At 41.2% G+C, this 14045-nt stretch overlaps 1 protein-coding gene across 1 annotated transcript; it reads left to right on the forward strand.

The window, feature by feature from the left end:
- Window positions 1-8028: 8028 nt before the first annotated feature.
- Window positions 8029-11573, forward strand: LOC134089382 (interferon-induced very large GTPase 1-like). The gene is made up of 3 exons (XM_062543825.1): window positions 8029-8923; window positions 9428-10688; window positions 11570-11573. Exons 1-3 carry the CDS (start codon window positions 8029-8031, stop codon window positions 11571-11573), a joined length of 2160 nt encoding a protein of 719 aa, XP_062399809.1.
- Window positions 11574-14045: the final 2472 nt, after the last annotated feature.

The raw sequence follows: 14045 nt of genomic DNA on the forward strand, positions 1-14045 counted from the left end.
GAGGAGGTTTAGTCTGACTTGATCATGTTGAGTAGAAGTTATGTGACTAGATAAAATAGATGATATGTGTAATAGAACTTGACATATGCTAGCAAGTACAATAAAGACCTTTACAATATGAAGACTCGAATGAAGACATAATTCTACAGTTTCAACCAACAAGCCATCAGGCTGCTGAACTATCTTCCTCATACTTACTCTCATCAACCTCACACTTCATCAGGGTCTTCCTTTTTTTGCACTAGCCACTTTGCCTTTTTGATTACTACTATTTAATTGATATATTTTCAAAGTTGACCTGGCTCTTGAGCACAAGAAATGTCATTACTCTTACTCATAAATCATTTCATAATAAACTTACTTATAAATTACTTTAATTCATTACACACCTTCACCATGATCACAGACCCAGCGTTTAGAGTTGTTGAAGAAGTTGTTTCCCCTTTAGAGAGCAGAGCAGCCTTCTCTTCTGTCTAGTCCTGTCTCAAAGAGACATGAGTCTGGACTGCACTTCCACCAGTGGCCTACAGAGGGAGCCAGCCGCACTGGCATTCAGTCTCCACAAGGTGGCAGCATAGATTGATGGATCAGTGGTCAGTACAGTGCAGCAGGACTGATAATCACTGGTAACCATGTTCAGACACACACTTTCTTTCTCTCTCTCTCTCTCTCTCTCTCTCTCTCTCTCTCTCTCTCTCTCTCTCTCTCTCTCTCTCTCTCTCTCTCACACACACACACACACACACACACACACCCCTAGGGTTACAGCAAATGACATAAGCCTACCTCTACACTGTGGTTCTAAGGTTGTCCATGGTTATCATGTTGGTATTGAAAAGAGCGCACCTGAACAGATGTTAAGTGCCTACCAAAGGAGAGAGCATCAAACAGTACTCACACACCATCCTGACATCATTCCCCAACCATGAAGTGTGTTATATGGACAATTGGACATATTTCATCTTAGCTTCTAAATCCATGCTTTACAAGGCAGCAACACAACCCAACCCAAAGTGACCCTGCACAATGCTGTGTGACCTTAACTCTCTTGCCGTGTTGACAAGACACGGCAGATGCCCAAGCCAAAAGGGGGAAATTGCTCTGACGCTGTTTGCAGTTTAACACGGTTTTAAACTCCAACTCCCAACTCCAACTCCAGTTTAAAATCATGTTAAACTCCAAACTAGCAACACAGCAATTGCCCCAAGGTGTTCAAAAGGTCTTCAAATGAAGGGTTTGGTTCCAAAACGCTATATCCACCATTTTAATGAATTTTCACAAATATTGTTTTATATTTTTATTTTTGTTTTCTCAGTAATTTCAATAGAAATGTTTTGGGATATTGTTAATTGATTTATCTTTGCTCAATGAAAACAACACAACTGCAATTTGATTGAAATTTCCTGGAATACACTAAATAACATGACTTCTTAATGTTTTTTTTAAAAAAACATAGCGTTTTGGAATCAAACTCTTTAAATGTGGATAGTGTCTCCATGTAAATGTCTTATTCTGGTTGGATATACAGCATACAGAACATGACTTGTCGGCACTTTCTGATCTCTGTTATGTTGAAGTTCCTGTATAGTGCGTGACAAAGTTGATGCGCCTACATATCTTCAATCTCAGGTATGCTGCTAATGAGAAAATATAATTGCTACTTAGACAAGGTGACCTTCTACACCAAGAAGGCTTAAGTCATAGCCAATGCTTTGTCAGTGTGGATTTCACATAGGAAAAATACTGATGATTACTGTTCTGAATACAGAAAAAAGTCAGTTATATTGTGTTGTAATGTACAATACCCGTATCTGAGGTTTCCAATTCAAGTGCAGAGCGGACTTGAACAAGAGAGTCGAAAGGCTTATGAAGTTCTTATACTGTATGTGACAAACTTGATGCACCTAGATATCTTCAACCTTCAACCAAGTATTCTGCTAATGAGGAAAAGATTAGACAAGGTGACCTTCTGTATGGAGAATGGAGAGGGGGATTCTACAAGGAAGGGAATTCAAACACACCTGTCACTCAAGTTTAATTAGACATCACACATCAACACCAGGAAGACGGAAGTTACTCAGCAGCAGACACGTGAAAAGTTGAAACATGTCAACAACAATACATTCTTTCTGACCTTACCTCACACACGTAGTTACTTCCACGTGAGTCAGAACAATCCACGATGGCTGCTGCACAGAAGAGGTTCGAATGACAGTGCAGCTCTGCGCTCACTAAAGGTGAGCATCATCAATACATGCAGTCAGTGTACTGTAGGTCTGGTACCTGGTACCCTGGAGACCTGCATGGGTTCAAGCAAAGTCTTTTTAAAGCAAGTCACGTCACTCGGCAGCCATATTGGCCATGGGGTCGGGCAGCGACTTTGACCGGAACAAGACCAGGCTCTATCTAAATGAATGGGGAGAGAGCTGGATGTCCGTGTTCCGAGGTGTAAGAGACATAAAAATCACATGTTTGAAATCGCGATGAAAATCTGACTAAAATCGCTGAAAAGGTTTGGTGGTTTTGTATCAAATTAACGCTTTAAAAGCCTTTTTCTTACTGGTAATTTTGGACTGCGCATGCTCTGTTCTTCACGACGCAGCTTTCAAAAAGCGTGACCGCCAAGGATCGGCCAAATGATTGGAGCAACGGCACTGGAAGAGGCGGGACATGCAAACCATAGCCAACCGGTGTAAAGAACCGCCATCTTTCGCGTTACGAAGTTACCCCATGTTTTTCAATGGGCGATTTTTCCAGTGCAGTGTCTCCTCATATATAAGTGTCTCTGGTTCAAGGCTCCAGCTCTCTGTCAGCTACATACCCTTTTGGTATGTGTGGCCAGATTGCCATGATGTAATATGATTATGTGAACAGCACTGAAACCAAAACAACCACACCCGAAACTAAGGTAGGCCTAGGCACATATCCTCATTGCTCCTTTCTTCACTCAACCATATAACCAGTATCAGTGACTACACATATATTACTATTATATATATTTATCTGAATGATAAAACAGGAAATGTTGATGAATCACTTGTTGACCCATATACAATATATAGCTTTGTTTACAATAAAATGCACAGACACACGCGTGCGCACGCACGCACACAGAAACAGCTCACTTTCAAAAGAGCCAATCCTTTAGTCCATAAGTTCCACTTTTAATGAAGCATTCCATGTTTGAATATTATCTTTTTTAAAAAGCCCCCAAAACACATAAACAACAGCTTAAAGGGTACATAATAAACACATACATATACATACATACAGTACAGTACAGAGAGTAGTTATAAGAGGGGCTCATTCTGCATGAGGAGAGAGTAAGGGTGTGTACTTGCTTTCTGTGAGGCTATGTACAAAGAGTCTGTATTGCTGTAATACTGTTAAAAGCGCAAAGCATTGTGCTATTTTTAGTTATTTTTGATTGTTCTGTTTTCTTGACTTCTGAAGTAAATATAGGCTAAATAAACATTATCATATTTTTGATAAATTGGTTGAGCTCTGGTTTCTGTGTTTTCCACCTCCACCATCTAAAGCCAGTGAGCCTACACTATGGTCCCTCACATGTACATACAAACACACATACACACATATTTACATACATACATACAGTACATACATACATACACATACATACATGTATGCACACATACATACACACACACACACACACACACACACATACTGTACATACATACAGTACACACAGGTAACTGAAAGACACCGGCCTACAAGACACACACAAGACATAAAACAAGGCAAATGCAGACAAGGCCAGCAGACCATCATATTTGTCTTTCAATTAAAAAGCCCAGGTTTCCAAATTTACATCCAGTGATAGTTGTACACTGATATGCTTGGTAACACTAACCACCATGACTTGTAGTAATACTAACCCTACATCTCTTTTCTTTCCCCCTACACCTCTCCTGTGAGGTAAACCTTTACCAGTCATCAGCCATCCTCATGCCGTAAGGAAATGTGTTAGCCTAGAAATCTAGACGCCCCTAGCGGCAGCAAATGTAATTTGGCTGGCGGGGCAGTCTAGGCACGATCCATTGAGGCAGGGAGCTGAGAAACCCCAGCACCAGCGCTCCAATCACAGCGCCGGTGGGTGGGCTTAACATAATGGTGACTGACATGCGACCAGAAGTTGCGACGGTAACGCATCCTGTTATTTGAAAACAAGAAGATGATTCGTTTAGCATTATCCTATTGCGTGGAGAGGGAAGGTTACGCATCCTGCTACTTGAAAACAAGATGATTCGTTTAGCGTTATCCTATTGCGGGGAGGGAATTTGAAAGACAACTGTTTATCCCACCCCTCCGATTGAGCCCTGTCTACGGTGAGTGTCCAGACCCTACATCTTGATGTGGGTCTGGCTCGTCAGGCTAGAAATGTGTAGTAAATATTCAAAATTGACAAATTGACATTTCGTAGAGCACTATACTCTACAGACCAATATACTTAAATTGCATCTGTAGTGGCTGCATGTGAACCATTTACTGTAAACAAAAGGAAATATTTAAGAAAACTTCCTCATTGTTTCTAGCATGAATATGAATTTGCTCTGCGGGTACATCTGGAAAGGATTCCAATGAATTTTCTTTGGAACTGGCAACGTGATAATGGCTTTCAGGGGCAAAACCAGCAGGGAAATGCAGCGATGCATGAAGTGCAGCATACACATCTCTCTTGTGAACACAAGGCTTCAGTTGCTCGGCTCCAAAGAAAATACATATTCTGAGTTTTTGGTGATTCGGAAACGGACATCAACAGCGTGTGGAAGTTACCACCATCATTTTGTATGCGTTCGATTAGCACTTTTGCATGTTCTGGATCATATGAAAAAACCTCTATGACAGAATAAATGGGGTTTTAGAAAATCATAATAGTCAATTAACTGCTTGAGAACTGCTTCACCATTTGTTTTCTTTCAATAAAACCAGCATATACGTTGCTGTCTCTGTGTGGACTTTAGGCCCATGATGATACATGAAGTCAAGAAGGAGTGAGCAAAGTCTGTAACCATGGATCCCTCTCAATGTTCCCACTTGCTTAATGAGGCAAGCGACTGTTGTCCATTTAATGTTTGATGTAGCATTTTGGTAGCAACATCTTTGGTAAGTTTTAAAATGTATTTATTCTTGTTTTTGTCACAGTTTTGTCACAAACTGTTGTGTTGTCTCATACCTTATTTGAACCGTATTTACAAAAACTCTGTTCATATTCCCTTAAAGATTTTTCCTACTAACTAGGAAGTGTTTAAATGCTAACGGTAAAACCTACAATCTTCCAGGTGAGTTCCTCATTCTCTAGGATCCTTTCCAAACTGACCTGCAGGGCAAATTCAAATTTGCTAACAGGTTTGTCTGGGTTCGTGCAGACTACAGTGTTTCAGCTCTGTATATAAACAGGACAGGCTCCAATACACACACTTTGGTAGATCGTCAGACCCTAAGTGGCTATATGCTGTAGAAGATTGAGGGTAAGTCATCAAAGAATTGTTGTTAAGTGACTTAGAAACTACAGTACTTGTATGCAATTTTCTAATGTTATCCAATGTTACTAAATAGCTTAAATGGTTTGTGAACACATCATATTCTGATGGATTCTCATGCAATAAAGACTTGAGTTAAATGAACGGCTTCCACCGTTCTGCAGCCTTAACCCCGAGTTGCTCAGACGACAAAGTCTCTTGTGATAGAATTGACATAGGCTACATCAGTCACTTTGGATAAAAAGTGTCTGTTAAATCAATAAATGTAAACTTAATTCAAAGTATGATTTACACAATATTGGGTGCATTACATTACAAAGTTTTGAGCTTGTCGTAGGGTGGTAGTATTGTACATTGACTAAATGTCCGAGACCAAATCCGGGGACATAATCCAAAAAATGTAGAAAAAACGTACATTTTCACAGTCTGACTATCAATCTGATTGAAATACATACAAGTTTTATCTTAAAAAAAAAAAAAGCGGGGACATTCTGTATTTTCAGGGAACTGTCTCCTGAAACCGGGGACGTCTGGTCACCCTATAGTAGTGTAAAGACCCGAGCTAGCATGTACCACATTGATATCTGTCTGTTGCTTTGGATGAACGTGAAAGAGTAAAATGCAGCAATTCAAAACAGTACCTTGACTGCTCCTCTACAGGTTTTGGACTAGCTCTTGAAGAAACACCATGGCTTCATCAAATGAGGGTATGTTACATTTATCATACAGTCACAATTATCTGAATTATCAGAACATTAAAGATGGGTGAGTTAAAGATGTTTGAAATGTGTGATTTGTTGACAGTCATATACACAGGCCGAGGGTAATGTTCTGTAGGATAACATCAGAAAAATGTGCAGTGGTCTTTACATTTTTTCCCGAGCTGTATGCAACTGGATGTCATATGAAGTGACACCAACATAGAATGTGTCAAGCAGTACAGTAGGTTAGCCTGATAGAATTACCTGTCCCACCACAGTTGTGCTTAGAGCAACTTCATTAGAACTGCCTGTTGAGCTCAGGAGCTGACACAAGACTTTGTTTTACAATGAGCTACAGTAGCCTATTACTCGCCATGACAACAGAGAAAATATCAATGCTGTTTGTACAGACAAAACAATTCAGGTGAACATTATCTGGGATTATCTGGAGATTGCTTTTAAACTGGTAGGATATATTAAAGAGAGTATATATCAAAATTATTATTTACTTTCCTTAAAGGCATATTCCGCCATTTTTGGAAATAAGCTCATTTTCCACCTCCCCTCGAGCAAAACAATCGATATTTACCTTTCCAGAAATTTCCAGAAAGATTTCCAGAAATTTTCCAGAAAGTCTCTTCTCAAGTTAGAAAGTGCAGTAAGACCAACTGAAAATGAAACCGGAATATCCCTTTGAGGCTAAGCTGGGCTAGCATACACAGGGTTCCCACAACCTGAAAAGTTGTGGGTTCATTTTCCAAATTCCACCATTGTGATTTTGAGTAAGGCACTTAAGCTCAAGTTGCTCTAGACAGAATAGTCCTTGTAGTAATTGGCATAATGTCAATTATGTTTGGATAAAAGAGCCTGCTAAATGAATATGTGTAAGTCTTGAACGTACTCTGCTATGGACTTTCATTACATTTGACATGGCAGTTACAGAGTACAATCAGACAGTAGGCTTGTTACATAGTTTCTAAGCTAAAACCGTTTTTCTCACGTAGCCTACAGCAAACATCTCTTCACAATCCGCTAGCAACCTGTCCTCTGAATACGCTGTAAACATAAATGTGGTCCCTGTGTGCAGCCCAGCCTCCAAAAACTGCAACAAAAATAGCCTAGTTCTGCCTGGACCATGCAACTTAACAAACTGTTCCAGCCAATCACCGTCGATCACTCTGGGGACTTGTTACCAGTGTAACAAATGACAATCTTGTGGCTTATTCAGTCGTTTATTTATCATCACACATTTTCAACCATGCATAGAGAACCTTTAAGTCAGAGTATAGTGTAGCCTGGCTGGCTTCTCAAATGAGAAGTGGTCTGGCAACCAGATGTTCATTTTCTGGTATTGGAGAAAATGCCCAGATCTGTTCATTGGGCGCCACGGATGTCTATCAAATGCGTCTGTGCATAGCTCATCATCGTCTTGCTTTCCCCCCTGTTCTGTGATTGGTTCCCTATCTCAGGCAAAAATTAGGGCGGTAGTTTCCAGACTGCCTTAGCAGCGTGAATCAAATCACTGTGCAAGGCAGGATGGGAACACCCAGGCTAAGGATAGTGAAGAGGGGGCAGGAAATAGGTGGGAAAGAGATGGGTTTGGAAAGTAACGTCATCACTGGGCTTGTGACACTGACATCTCTTAGATCATGTATTTTACTAAGTATTTGTTAGTAAGTCTAAGTAACAGTGAATTTACGACTGGTCATTGTTGTCTTTATACTGTAGGTCATCTGAGATCACTTCTTGGCACATTGGGTCTTTTGGAATTCTATCCGAATAAACTCACTCTCAGTTCTTTACTGAAGATAAGCAGTGGAACCATGTTAGACAAAGAGGTGGAGTCTCTCAAAGACGTGCCTCTGGCTTTTATAAGAAAACTACTGATGATCAATACCAAGTGCCGGAATCACACATCTGTAGACTCTGGTAAAACACAAAACAGTGGCAATGATGATGAGGAGGAGGAGAAGGAGGAAGAAGAAGTCAATCCCTTGGATCTGGTTACTGCGCTCTACCTTTGTGCTGACAGCTTTTTGCAGCAAGAGATGTCCCTTAAGATGTCAATGTGTCAGTTTGCTGTCCCTTTTCTTATACCACAATCTGACAACAGTCAGTGCACACTCATGCTATGGGCTCTTAGGAATATTTACAAAGAGTGGAGACCTCATGACCTAATACAAACAAAAAACTATGTTGAAGACAGTGTTGTCCATGCACAGATACCTCTCCTCTCCTTTGTCAGTCTGAAAGACTGCAGCTTCTCCAAATCCCAACTTCTCAATCAAGTCCTGAGTAATGCACAACAAAGTATACCATATTTCACACACAGAGAACTGAGAGGTGGAAGTGTCCCAAAGAAGATCGCAAATGGCCTGGTGGAGATGACCTGGTCTCTTCCATGTGGACAGAGCAACATTGATGTTTTTCCAAAACCTGTAGCAATAGCTAATATGAGAGGAGATATAATCTCCAACAAAACACAATTCAATTTCCTTATGCAGGTTTCTGCTGCAGTTTTTGTGTGCCTGGACACCATGACCCAAGAGGAAGAGAAGTTGCTGGATTTACTGGGTCCTCAGAAGTCCAAGCTCTTCTTGGTGATAAATAAGAGTTCTAATAAGGAGTCTGTTGCTGAGTCGCTGAAGCTGAAGAAAACCCATATAATAAAATGGAAACAGAATGCCAACATGGCAAAGTTCTGCGATCAAATCACTGGTGCCATGACAGTAGTGTTGGATGAGTGCAAGGAAACAATCAACATGGAAACAATGTCAGAGACTGCACAGAATTTGGGAATCCCTGTCGACGAAAATAAAAATGAAGCCTCGATGACAGCAAAGACTGCAGCTGATAATATTTTGAAAGGCCTTGGAGATTGTGAAATTAAAGACTACAAGGAAAAACAGATGTCTCTTCAAGGCAAATACTTGAAGGAATTAGCTCGAATTGAAATGGAGGAGTTCAAACTGCTGAACATAGGCAATATCAATCTAGAAAAATATAAGGCACAACTTATTGAGGAAAAACGTCTACAAAGAGAACTGCAAGGCAACATCAAGACATCAGAAGCAATGGAGCAGTTCATTCAAGCACTATCAACCACAGACAAAGAGCAGAGAACATTCTTTCTCAAGTGGATGTCACTGAAACTAGATAGGAAATCACGTGATCACAGACAATTTAAACTATGCCAAGAAAAAGATAACACATCAATCACAGAGTTGGCTCAGCAGATCTTGGACACCTTAGGCATTGAGCACTTCATGAGAGAAATTGGACAGATCTATGAATCAAAGCAATCAGATGACACAAGACACCTCCCCTCAGTTGCTGCTGAGCTTTTGCTTGATGGATACCCCATGGAGCTTCTGAATGGAGATGCATCCATCATCCCAGAGAAGTGGGTGACTGATGCTCTTATGGAGGTACACAGAAGAGTAGGGAGCTCTCGACTCTTGGTTGTGTCTGTATTAGGTGTGCAGAGCACAGGGAAATCTACTCTGCTCAACACCATGTTTGGTGTCCAGCTCCCTGTGAGCAGTGGCCGCTGTACTCGTGGAGCCTACATGCTCTTTCTCTCTGTTGAACAGGAACTCAGAGAGGCGCTGAATTGTGACTTTGTTCTACTCATTGACACAGAAGGTCTTAAGGCTCCTGAACTTACCATGCTTGAAGACAGCTTTGAGCATGACAATCAACTTGCAACACTTGTAATAGGCCTCAGTGATGTGACCATCATAAATATTGCCATGGAGAATTCAACAGACATGAAGGATGTTCTGCAAATAGCAGTTCATGCATTTCTACGGATGAAGCAACTTGGAAAGAGACCAATCTGTCATTTTGTGCACCAAAATGTTTCGGGTGTATCTGCACACAGCAAACTGACGACAGAACGAAAGCACCTGATGGAACAGTTAGATGAAATGACACAGATTGCAGTGGCCATGGAGAACCAGTCTGAAGTGATTAAGTTCACCGACATCTTGGATTATAATGTGGACGGGAACAACTGGTACATACCAGGCCTGTGGCATGGGACTCCCCCAATGGCACCTGTCAATTCAGGATACAGTGAAGCTGTACATGAGCTCAAAATGAATGTAATTAAACAAAACCACACAGAAAATATGTGTGAAATTCCAGATTTTCTGAAATGGATGAGTAGTCTGTGGAAATCTGTGAAACACGAGATCTTCAGCTTCAGAAACTCTCTTGTTGCCAATGCCTATGACAGCCTTTGCAAAGAGTTCTCAGAATGGGAATGGTCGTTCAGGAAGTGTATCTACTCATGGCTGAACGACGCTGAAACACAAATATCTAACACTGACACCAACAAAGTACAAAGTCTCTCTGAAGTTTTGGAATTGGATGCCTTCAAAATCATTGAAGATCAGACAACTGTGATGAACAAGAAATTGGAAGAGTATTACAAGCGGAAAGACAGCCATGTGAAGTTAGTGGAAAGGTACAGGTCTGAGTTTGAAATTAGTGTCAAAAGCCTTAAGGGAGAAATCACAAAACATGTTGAGAATAAGCTTCAGTCTGCTGTTGATCTGACAATGGACATGGAGCAGGTGGAAAATATTCAAAGACAACACACAGATGTCATTGAACAGCAGGTTGTAGAGCTCTTGAAAGACTGCAAGAAATACAACAAAGAATTGTCAGATAGTGAATTGAAGGAGAAATTTACACATATGTGGAAAGAGTTAGCCATTTATGTTTCTCCTTTGAAAGAGAAGGACATTCCCTCTTCTGTCATGAAGCTACTGAGAGCTAATTTGGCTCACCGCAATGTGCAGAAACAGCTAGCAAAGATCCAGGATCTAACCAGATGTGGACATGAGGCTTTCAAGGTGAAAAATGAACACATTACACATTTGAACATATTGAAAAGGCTGGTGAAAAGTTACACCGAGAAGATCTACTCAGGTATCCAATGTGATGCAAACAACATCATTCAAAGGTGTGAACAATTTATTGAAGATACTGTAAGCACTAATGTAGATTACCAAGACATTTTCAGCAAAGAGCTTCTTAAGAAAATTGATGCAGACATGAAGACGACTGCAAAGAAGGTCAACAGCACTTTTGAGACAGATTTGAAAGTACACATATGTGGCATTGCAGCCCGGAGATTCTTAGAAATGCACAAGACATTCCTGTCAGAAAGAAGTCCTCTTAAGCATTTGGAGAAGTCCAAGAAACAGTACTTATCAGACTTCCTTGACTCCTACAGACGAAGAGATCAGTCCCTCAGGAAGGCACAAGACTTTACTCAGCTCTGCATCAAACCTGCAGTCAAAGAATATATAAACAGATCCCTGGGGATTGTGATTGTTGATACATTTCTGTCAGGTAGCCATTCTCCCAAGTTCAGTTCACGATCACACTTTCAATACTCAGTTTTGTCAGAGCTGTTGGAGAAGGATGACTGTGAAAGTTTTATAAGATACATCTTTCAATATGAAGTCTTTGTGAAGGATTGGATTTACAATCAACTTCTTGACTGGCTGTACAAAGACATGGGTTTGGTTAAGTTGAAAGACCAGATTGCCAAAACTATCCTTCAAAAGATTACAAAAACAATCAAAGATGTTCAGAGTGAAATCAATGGCCACGCAGACACTCAGAAGGCAACAATGTTTGTTGGACAGTTGTGTCGTGCTCTTAGCAAAGACATCTCACTTCCCATGAAAGCCGTTAGACAGGTTCTCTTCCAGATGTCTGGTAGATGCGCTCCATTCATTGCAAGTCTGTTACAGGCCTTGGGTGACCTCAGCAAGCAGCTGGACAAAGAATTTGCGGAATCCACCAATATCAAAGCTACACTAAAGGTTCTCACAGTCAAACCACAGAATGAGATTTTCAACAGGGTTTTTGGGTGTGGGGAGCAGTGCCCCTTCTGCAAGGTACCCTGTGAGGTTGGAGGTAAAGCACACACCCAACATCACGCCACCGTGCACCGTCCACTGGGTTTCACTGGCTATACGTATGACGACACACAGACTCTTGCTGAGGTCCTTTGTACAACATTAGTTTCCAGTGATTTAAGCTTTCGGAATCATGACACAATCTACGAGGATCATCCTTACAAGGAATACCGTGACTGCTATCCGGACTGGAACATCGCTCCAGACCCATACATACAGGCGTCTGACTACTGGAAATATGTGCTGGTGAAACATAATGACAGTTTTGCTGAGTCCAGCAATGCCAAACCAGCTGTCTGTCCTGAGGAATGGCACAGCATCACAAAAGAACAAGCGTTGGAAGGATTAAAATCAGCCTTCAATGTGGAATTATAATCTACACTGCAATTACTGACAAGGGGAATGTCCGCCTGATTCTTTAGTCTGATACACCCATTATTCATGTGATTGAAATATACCAGTCTACAGTTACTGCTGCAAATTACAATAAGTTACGATAAAACAGCTTCAGAAGGAAGAATTCAGTATAAACGAGTGTCTGATGTAATATCTAAAATAACCTTAGAAGCAAGTGGACACTGAATCTATGGATCAGATCTATTGCTAATTGGACCAACAAATGGAGCCTGAGCATAGGCCAAGGAGGAAACCCTAAATCCCTATACAGTGACTGAGCTAACAAATGGACAACAAATAGAGTGCTGGATTTAAAGGACAACATGGAGGTATCACACTCATGCAGACAGACACAACTGCACAGATGTGAATGGACCCCCTACAAACACAAACACTACACTACACACACTTTCACATACTGTAGACATGCACAACACATTCTCCTAAGAGCCATCATCTCAGAGATGCTGAGATCTCAGAGAAGTCCATACTGTACTGTAGGTGGCACTTTTGACTGAACTGTACTAAAGCCATAATAAGATGTTGTCTTAATGCACAACTCAGTTCTAGTCAGTCCCCCTCTACACACCCACCCTTCGTGACAAGGTAACATGGTCCTCCCCTCTGCACACACATAATCTCTACCTCACAGCATCCACCCCATCCAGTGTCAGAGATTGTCATGCAGACACACACCTCAGACAATACTCACTCCCAATCAGATATCACTCACTCCCAATCAATTATAACTCACTCCCAATCAGATATACTGTAACTCACTCCCAATAAAATTTAACTCACTCCCAATCAGAAAATATTCACTCCGATTCAGATATTACTCACTCCCACACATAACTCACTCCTAATAAAATATAACTCACTCCCATTCAGACATAACTCACTCCCATTCAGACAATACTCACTCCTATTCAGACAATACTCACTCCCATTCAGACAATACTCACTCCCATTCAGACATAAATCACTCCCATTCAGACAATACTCACTCCTATTCAGACAATACTCACTCCCATTCAGACAATACTCACTCCCATTCAGACAATACTCACTCCCAGTCAGACAGTACTCACTCCCAGTCAGACAATACTCACTCCCATTCAGACATAACTCACTCCCATTCAGACAATACTCACTCCCGTTCAGACATAACTCACTCCCATTCAGACAATACTCACTCCCAGTCAGACAATACTCACTCCCAGTCAGACAATACTCACTCCCAGTCAGACAGTACTCACTCCCATTCAGCCTCCATCTCTACCTTAAGACCCTGTTCTGCCCACTCTACACACCATTCTCTATGACATGATATCAGGCCCCTTTCCTGAACACTCCCTGAGACTGACATCTGCAGCAGCAGAACACATCCTGAAGCAGCAGCAGAATGAACATGCAGCCATATCTGCAGCAGCAGAACACATCCTAAAGCGGCAGCAGAATGAACATGCAGCCATATCTGCAGTAGTAGACAGTGGTGGACGAAG

The sequence above is a fragment of the Sardina pilchardus genome, chromosome 8, assembly GCF_963854185.1.
Source record: "Sardina pilchardus chromosome 8, fSarPil1.1, whole genome shotgun sequence".
NCBI lineage: Eukaryota > Metazoa > Chordata > Actinopteri > Clupeiformes > Clupeidae > Sardina > Sardina pilchardus.

Excerpts from the sequence above, each read along its gene's own strand:
- LOC134089382 (XM_062543825.1), top strand. The coding sequence starts at position 8,029 with ATGTTAGACAAAGAGGTGGAGTCTCTCAAAGACGTGCCTCTGGCTTTT. Across the intron at positions 8,924-9,427 it reads GTTCTGCGATCAAATCACTG|AGTTGGCTCAGCAGATCTTG; the intron begins GTGCCATGACAG and ends CATCAATCACAG.